This window comes from Oratosquilla oratoria, chromosome 14 (genome assembly GCF_046742065.1).
Source record: "Oratosquilla oratoria isolate Oo_2021 chromosome 14, ASM4674206v1, whole genome shotgun sequence".
NCBI lineage: Eukaryota > Metazoa > Arthropoda > Malacostraca > Stomatopoda > Squillidae > Oratosquilla > Oratosquilla oratoria.
This window is the reverse complement of record NC_134790.1, coordinates 68376513-68386512: the sequence shown is the minus strand read 5'-3', so window position 1 is coordinate 68386512 and position 10000 is coordinate 68376513. Positions and strand designations below refer to the sequence as shown.

Sequence of the window (10000 nt, the reverse complement as noted above, 5' to 3'; positions counted from 1 at the left end):
TGGCGTCTTGTATAGACCTCCTAACCTCAGCACTGATAAAACTGATCTCCTGATTCATGAAATTCATAGAGCGTCCCAGTACAAAAACGTTGTGATCATGGGAGATTTTACTTATGGAAACATTAACTGGGAAACCTTAATAGGAGATCAGGAAATAAAAAAATTCCTAGATGTGCTGCAGGATAATTTCCTAAAACAAGTGATTACCGATCCTACGAGGGGAGAAAATACTCTGGACTTAGTTTTAACTAATAATGAGCACCTAATGAGTAACGTAAAAGGGGGATATAGTCTAGGCTCTAGCGATCATCAAGAAATAAGATTTAATATTATTTGGGAAGAATTAAAAAGTACGAATAACGTCCAAGTACCAGAGTTCAGGAGAGCAAACTTTGACAATATAAAAACCTATTTGAAATTGAATATGAAATGTCATGTGGACGTTGCGGGCGTTTCGGACCTTGTCGAGTCTCAGTTCGTGACCGGGGGTCAGGTCATGGACAGGGGTCAGGTCAGGTCACGGAGGGTAATAAGTATATCTTGGGTCAGGTCATTTGGGGGCGAGGGCTCAACAGACAGGTCAGTGATTTGGACGAAATGTACAGCAATCTAACTGATTTAATTATTAATGTACAAAATACATTTACCCCCCTGAAGTCAATACGGAAAAATAGTAATATTCCCAAATGGATGACGGATAGATTGAAACATGAAATTGGAATGAAAAGAGAACTTTACGCAAAAATGAAAAACGGGGAAACATTTTAGATCAAGATATAACTAAACGGCAAAGTTGGTTAAAAAGAATACACGTACAGCGAAACGTGATTACGAAATTAAGGTTGCTAATCAAGCAAGATCCAACCCAGAGTTTCTTTCATCTCTATAGAACAAAAAATAAAGAAGGAATATGACCAATTAAAAACGATGAAAATGTCATGATAGAATCGGAGGAAAAAATGAGTGAGGAGTTTAACAATTATTTTCTATCGGTGTTTACTAATGAGAGGTTAGATAAAGTACCGGACTGCGATCCGATTTTCAGATGGGATGAAGAAAGTAGTTTACCTAATATCAGCATTAGTAAAATAGAAGTTGTCAAGCAGATTGAAAGACTTAAAGCTACAAAATCCTCGGGTCCAGACGAAATCTTTCCGAGAATGCTAAAGGAGTGTAAATTTGAAATCTGCGACCAGTTAACTGAAATATTGAATAAATCAGTAGACACTGGTTTATGCCTACTGCTTGGAGGCAAGCAAACGTTGTTCCTGTTTTTAAGAAGGGAGATAGATCGTCTATATACAGCCACAGGCATCGGACATAGTGATGAAGGTTCCCTCCCATTCTTGGTGTTCTGGTGAAACAGGGAGAAGAAACTTGCAACACCTCTGTTTATGTTAAATCCACCAATAAAGGACATTGCCTAAATGGATCAAGTGAGTGCCCTCAAAAGTACAAGGATTCTACAATAAGTGCCTTTATTAGAAGAGCCCTCACACACTGCAACAACTGGAGGGCCGTGCACTCAGAGTTGGAAAGGGCCATGCAAGTCTTCATCAACAACAGATTTGCCAACAAAGTCATTGAAAGAATAACTAAGAAAATAATGGACATGTGGCACCAAAAAAAGAACCTCTTGGAAAACACCAGAAAAGATCATTAATATATTTTATAAATCATTCTTCTCCACGGTATACAAGGAAGATGAAAGAATTATGAAGCAAATCATCAGAAGGAACATCAAGTCGTCTTCCACTAATATTATTTTTACCATATATTACCAAAATAAGAAGGCATCAAGCCTACTCATCACGGACAACAACAAGCCCATCAACGATAAACTTCAGAGATCTTATGCCATATATAGGTATAAGTGTAACCTTGAGGACTGCGCAACCCAACATTCTTCCTATATTGGTATGACCACCATGAAGCTGTCGCGTAGACTGTCATACCATCTGACATCAGGTACAGAGTAAGGTATCAGTGACATTATATATACAAAAGAAGCACATTGTGACTTTATTGCGCTCTTCACTTATAAAGGCACATAAACTGAAACTTCGCTTCAAATTTTTGAAGAACTGTTTGGATGAACAAGTAATGCCAAGATTGTTACTTACCAAGAGATTAGTGAAATTGCAGCAATGACCATTTCAAGAATTTGAAAGGATTATACTAAAGAAACACATTGACATTATGAAGATCGAAGTGAGTGATTCTTTTAAAATTACTAGTGAAAAGAAAAGTGCATTTCACAAACAAATTCCTGAGGAGTGGAAAGGTAGACTGTTAGACTATGTATTTGGCACATTAAGAAAAGAATGTAAGAAATTAGAACTTAAACTGAAAAAGAAATTGAACCGACTAATAATTCATAGTGATTAGAGCAAGTATGCTGATATTGCCAAGGGTTTTTGCAATTTAGAAAAATACAGTGATGTCCCAGTCCAAGACATTAATATATGTAAAGGTTTTGTTTATAGTGCATTGAATGTAACAAATTATCCAAGTTGTCCAAAAAGTTTTGTCACAGCATTAAATGGCTTAAAGAAAGAGAAGGTCTTGCATATACCAAAGCAGACAAAAACAATTGTATTGTAATTATTAACAAAATCGATTATATTGAAAAAATGGACACATTATTAAGTGATGAAGAAACGTATGTGAAGGTAAACAAGAACCCATTAGAGACGGTTAACAGTGAGTTCAATAAAAAACATAAGAAATTGCTAGTTGGAAACAATGAACTTATCAAACAACTTGTATCGTTGTCACCGCCATTACCTTATATGTACGGTTTAATTAAAACTCACAAAATCAATAATCTAGCTAGACCTATCATTTGCTCTATTGGTTCTTATACTTACAAGTTGTCCAAGTGGTTGGTGTCGCTGTTAAGCCCTCTTGTAGGTACTATTTCCCATTCTCATAAAAAAAAAAAAAAAAAAAAAAACAATGTTGATCTCATCGAAAAATCTGGTCAAAATCCCTCCTTTCATTTTAATCTTGTTAGTTTTGATATTACTAGTTTATTCACCTGAGTTCCCGTTTTAGATTTGTTAATATATTTAAAAGATGAATTGAAGAAAAATTATATGCCTCTGCCGGCTCACACAATAATTGGTCTCATTAAGTTATGTGTATTAGATTAAAAATTTAAATTCAATGGTAAATTTTATATGCAAAAGTTTGGAAAGGGAATGGGGAATCCTTTATCTCCTGTTTTAAGCAACTTGTATATGGAATTTTTTGAAAGAGATATTTTGCCTAAAATTATTCCTAACAAAGTGGCCTATTGACTAATCTTTAGACAATTTCTCATTAAAGTTAAACAGTTTGGTACCATCAATTAAATTTACAAAAGAAACTGAACAGAACAATAGTCTGCCCGTTTTGGATTTTATGATATATAGATTTGGTAATAAGTTTAAATTAGATGTTTACAGAAAACCAACCAATGTCCCTTCTTATAACCACCATCTTATGACTAAAGTATCAGTATTTACTTCAATGTTTCTAAGGGCCTTTAGAGTTTGTCGCTCAGAATCTTTAGACCAAGAAATTGAAACCATTTATGACATTGGTAATAAATTAGAATATCCAAAACACTTAATTGACGTAGTTCAAAACACAGCAAAGAAATCTTTTTATAGTCTTACTGATAATCATCAATTTAGTTTTAAGAATATTTTAACCCTCCCATTTCATCAAAATTTTGTTAGTTTAACTCGCACTTTTAATAAATTTGGTGTCCAAGTTGTCTTTAAAAATAACAACACTGTTAAAAACAGGTTGATTGAAAATTCACCTGATTGTAATGAAGGCTGTGTTTATAGTATCCCTTGCAAAAATTGTAACATTAATTATATTGGACAAACAAGCAAGGATTTAAAACTGAGAATAAAACAACATAAATATAACATCAGAACAGGGCAAGTTTCAAGTGGGCTGTTTTTGCATTTAAGGGATTTTAATCATTGCATTGATTGGGATAACACAGAGAAAACTGTCTTAAGTAAGAACATTAAGGAGAGGAATATCATAGAATTTTGTTATATAAAAGCTTCATTTGAGAACAACATGAATATGAGTATGGGAATGTATAAATTAGATAACTTTGTAACATATAAAATTGTTGACAGTAGCCGAGTCAAACGTCCAACAGTGCTGAGAGAGTGAGGTCACTACTGGACCTGTCCTAATTCCCCCCCAATGGGCTTTTTTTTGTATATATAATGTCACTGCTACCTTACTCTATACCTTTGAAAATGTCTTAAATAGACGAAAACGTTCGACACCTTTCATTTCATTTTCCAAGTGATTGTATTACACATTTTGTGAATCACGTGTTTTTGTGATTTATTCGCATATATATATATATATATATATATATATATATATATATATATATATATATATATATATATATATATATGAATAAATTCGCTAGTGGACAGCGACATCAATCATACAATCTAAATAACCGTCGCGCAGAGGATTCGAACCACCGCCAGTAGACTCAAGAGAGTCCGTAAGCACCCGCCTTAGACCACTCAACCATAGACGATCTAAAAGTGTATGAACTCGTAATCTATCTGATTACCGAGATGGGGAGGGTGCTAACTGCCCCCCATATAAACCCCCTTTTTACCATACACCTAATCGCACCAATGGGAATGGTAAGGACTAGATCGAATCCCCCTCACGCTTCTCGTCATCGTAACTATGTGAATAAATTCGCTAGTGGACAGCGACATCAATCATACAATCTAAATAACCGTCGCGCAGAGGATTCGAACCACCGCCAGTAGACTCAAGAGAGTCCGTAAGCACCCGCCTTAGACCACTCAACCATAGACGATCTAAAAGTGTATGAACTCGTAATCTATCTGATTACCGAGATGGGGGGCAGTTAGCACCCTCCCCATCTCGGTAATCAGATAGATTACGAGTTCATACACTTTTAGATCGTCTATGGTTGAGTGGTCTAAGGCGGGTGCTTACGGACTCTCTTGAGTCTACTGGCGGTGGTTCGAATCCTCTGCGCGACGGTTATTTAGATTGTATGATTGATGTCGCTGTCCACTAGCGAATTTATTCACATAGTTACGATGACGAGAAGCGTGAGGGGGATTCGATCTAGTCCTTACCATTCCCATTGGTGCGATTAGGTGTATGGTAAAAAGGGGGTTTATATGGGGGGCAGTTAGCACCCTCCCCATCTCGGTAATCAGATAGATTACGAGTTCATACACTTTTAGATCGTCTATGGTTGAGTGGTCTAAGGCGGGTGCTTACGGACTCTCTTGAGTCTACTGGCGGTGGTTCGAATCCTCTGCGCGACGGTTATTTAGATTGTATATATATATATATATATATATTTATATATACAATATATACATATACATATGTATATATATGAATATATATACATATATACATTTACATACATATATATATATATATATATATATATACATATATACATATACATATATATATATATATATATATATATATCATTGAAATTAATGGCTAATTGTGCATTTATTATTTTCTTAAATGTATTTTCCATATGGATTTATGTTCTTTTGAAAAGAGGTTTATGACTTCACTATATGTGGTTTTGTTTGCAAACATGACTACCTACAGTGAAGCCATGAATTTCCTTTCAAAGGAACGTATGAGGCGGAAACTTGGAATTTAAAAGAGGGAAAAATGAGAAGTTTGAATGTGTTTGAGATGAAATATCTGAAAAATTTTGTAATGGTTAAAAGGTGGGATGGAATGTGAAGTTGCTAGGTGAAGAGGAGAGAGTGGGTGGAAAGTGCGATGGCATATTAAGGAGATGTAAGATTATTGGGATGGTTTTGGTACTTGTAAAAATGATTGAAGAAAGATTACAAAAAAGCTGTGGAAGATAGGGGTGGATGGAGTGAGCTTGAGGGCACGACCAATGATGATACTGATGAAAAGGGTGAAAAGGGCTTTAAGTAAGAGAGGAATGTCTTTTGAGCGGAGAAGGAAAAAGCATGTGATAGGGGTGAGTGAAGAAAGGTGAATGAATTATATTTTGACGCAACCCGATTTGATATCTCTCTTTCTCTATTTTCCGCATGAGGAGACGAGTAAGGAAGGTCGCCTTGTAAGTGAACTGGCCCTGTTGTGGGTTTACTGTGTCTTGCAACATTGCCTTTGACACGAGCATTGGGTAGAAGACAGGGATGACCCGTCATCCAAGAGCAACTAAGATGAAAGGTGAAACAAGGATGATGGATGGGAATAGTATGGGTGGGAGTGATTGTGCGCCTTGGTTGTCTACCTCCCATGTAAGATAGATAGATAGGTAGATAGATAGATAGATAGATAGATAGATAGATAGATAGATAGATAGATAGATAGATAGATAGATAGATAGATAGATAGATAGATAAATCATTATCATCAATATTGATCTATTTTAGGGGAAGAAATTGTGGGTGGAGGGGCAAGGGTTAATTACCACTCTTGTAGAGGTAAGTGACAACTGCCAAAGGGCTCATAGGGATAAAATTAGATTTAGAATCGTGGCTTTACAGTGACTCACAATCGCTTTTCCTCACAGGGAAGTATTTCGTCGAGATGAAGTGACAGCACGGCCCGATCGCATACTGACCCGGGCTCGCGCCGGTCAAAAAGAGTGGAACCCGGATAAAACTTTAGGTAAGATCTTTCCCTCGTTTTCTGCAGGTTCAGAAAACTCTACAAAGAGCCATACAAGGCAAGAACCTACCAGTGTGTTTGTCATATGAACTGAAAAAAAGAACATAAGACCACAAGAATGAAGGAGACTTCAAGAGATCATAAGGTCTACATTAGGCAGTTCCATGTCCATTACAACCTGTCATCCTCATCCATAAAGTTGTTTCACCCTTCCTTAAAACAACCGATAGTTTCAGCGTTCACTGCAAGGTTACTAAGTGTATTCCATTCTTTGACCACCCTATTATGATAGTAAAACGGTTCTTGCCTATTTTCATTCTATCTAAAGTTTTCAAATTTAAATCCATTACTGCGAGTCCTCCCTTTATATGATAACCTTGTTTGCGTGACCCTAAAGGTTTCAATGCCTACTAATGAATTAATGACAAAAAAATCCCATCAGAACCCTATAACAAAGCCGGGAAAGAAAATAATTTATTTCTGAACAAAGGTAGATGACCCGAAGATTGTGTACACGATCAAACATTTTAGTAACCTTTTCACTATCGTGTCGCAACGTATGATCTTCGTTGTGCCCAACGCCAGAGGACCTTATTGTGCATCTGAGGGACAGAGCTGAGTGGGCACATGTTCTCAAAATGAATAAATTATTTGATTTAACGTCACAAACTCCCCCTATCGGGAGCCAAGAACGGTGCCCCTTATAGTGGAATTTGTAGCGTGGAATTTAATGAACCATGTCCTTAGTTCCACTCGCCCCGAGCAGGGTTCGAATCACCATCATCTCCACCTTCGCCGCAAATATCGCCGCCATAACCCGCTCGGCCAGCGAACATCCAAGAAATATAAATGAATGAATAAATAAAAATACGATAAAATAAAATAAAATAAAATAAAGTAAAATAGAATAAAATAGAATAAAATAGAATAAAATAAAATGAAATAAATAAAATAAAATAAAACAAAATAAAATAAAATAAGATAAGATAAAATAAAATAAAATAAAATAAAGTACAATAAATTTAAATAGAATAAAAAAAAATATATATATATATATATATATATATTTATGTGTATATACATATAAACAAACATATAAATAAATAAATAAGTAAATAACTAGATAAATAAATAAAGAAAGAAAAAATAAACAAAGACACAGTTAACGTTCAGAACCACCCTCTGCAGTGCGACATGATACAGATAGGTGAATTTGTTCGTAAACAGAAGCGCGCGCGCACACACACACACACACACACACACACACACACACACACACACACACACACACACACACACACACACACACACACACACACACACACACACACACACACACACTCACACACACACACACACACACACACACACACACACACACACACACACACACACACACACACACACACACACACACACACACACATACACACACACACTCACACACACACACACACCACACACACACACACACACACACACACACACACACACACACACACACACACACACACACACACACACACACACACACACACACACACACACATATATATATATATATATATATATATATATATATATATATATATTGATACATGTATATGGTATATTGGTCCAGTCACTAGTCACTAAAGCACTGGTAACGTTCTCGCCGCATGAGTTTCACCCCTCGGTTGATAAAAATGTTTCTCTAATCACTGGGACCCATTCAGTGTTGTACACATACGTATATATACATATATATATATATATATATATATATATATATATATATAAATACATATATATGGTTTATTGGTCTAGTCACTACGTGGCGTACCCCGTTTCAATTTCTGCATGCGCCTAGATGGCTTAGAATTAAAGTGCTTTGTGGTTGATGAAAATGTATCTCTAATCACTGGGACCCATTCATTGTTGTACACATATGTATGTGTATATGTATATATATATATATATATATATATATATATATATATATATATATACATATGTATGTATATATACACATATATGATGTATTGGTCTGGTCACTACGGCACGGTATATGTGGAAGGCAGCACAAAGAAAGAAACATACCTAGAGGCTGCAGACATCAATATATCCCTGGTCTAACGGGAGATACCAAAAAGCTATACAAAGAGTATACCTCTCTGTACGAAGAAGACCCTTTTAGCCAAGAGACCATTGCCAAGAAAGACAGTAAAAATGGCACGAAACCATTGAAAACACGGATATGACTCACAATAGTAAAAAAGCATGGACAACTATCCGCAAACTAAATACTGAAAATAGACCACCACAGAGATTGGCGGTGGTAACCCCCAATCAGGTTGCTCACCAGCTAATTGTAAACGGCCGACCAAATAACAAAGAACGGCGGCAAAAGAAGAGACAGAAAGAGGAGACAGAGGCAGCTTTATCTAATGGAAATGATATCTTCCAGCCTTTCACCTTAGAAGAACTCATAGAAGAAATAAAACAACTTAAGTCCAACAAAGCTGCAGGCGTAGATGGAATACCAAATGAATTCATTAAAAACCTTGGACCTATTGCACATCAGTGGCTTCTATCCTATTTCAACTCATGCCTGAGAATGCATAAAATACCTAAAAAGTGGACAAGAACCAAAGTTGTGGCTCTCTTAAAACCAATAAGGACCCTAATCACCCCAAAAGCTATAGACTCATATCACTACTGTGTACAACCTACAAACTATACGAGAGACTTATATTAAATAGAATATCCACTGCTGTCGATAGCCTTCTCACTCCTGACCAAGCTGGGTTCAGGCCAGGTCGCTCATGTTGTGGACAGGTCCTTAACCTAACTCAGTTCATAGAAGATGGGTTCGAACTGCGGCAAATTACTGGGACAGTGTTTGTAGACCTAACAGCAGCATACGACACCGTGAACCACAAAGGCCTGTTGCTGAAACTTGCCAACATGCTTCAGAACAGGACCATAGTTAATGTTATAAGAAGCCTTCTGGAAAACCGCAGATTCTATGTCGAAATAAATGGCATCAAAAGCAGATGGCGGACACAAAAGAACGGTCTACCTCAGGGATCAGTCCCGGCACCTCTGCTCTTTAACATCTATACAAACGACCAACCCTCCTTCCCCAACGTCCGCAGATTCATCTACGCGGATGACTTATGCCTAGCCACACAGGCCACCACCACCTTCCAAGAGGTCGAGACACGACTATCAGCCAACCTCGAGCTCATGGGGCAGTACTATGATAAATGGTCCCTCAACCCAAACCCATCCAAAACCCAAGTGTGTGCATTCC

General features: G+C 36.7%; 1 protein-coding gene across 1 annotated transcript in view; it reads left to right on the top strand.

Annotated features, from left to right (window-relative positions):
• LOC143032912 (methyl farnesoate epoxidase-like) overlaps positions 1-10000 on the top strand; it is a 72510-nt gene that overhangs the window by 18593 nt on the left and 43917 nt on the right. Inside the window, exon 4 of the mRNA XM_076198173.1 lies at positions 6608-6705. Within this exon, the coding sequence (XP_076054288.1) occupies positions 6608-6705 (98 nt within the window). The remainder of the gene's footprint in view (positions 1-6607; positions 6706-10000) is intronic.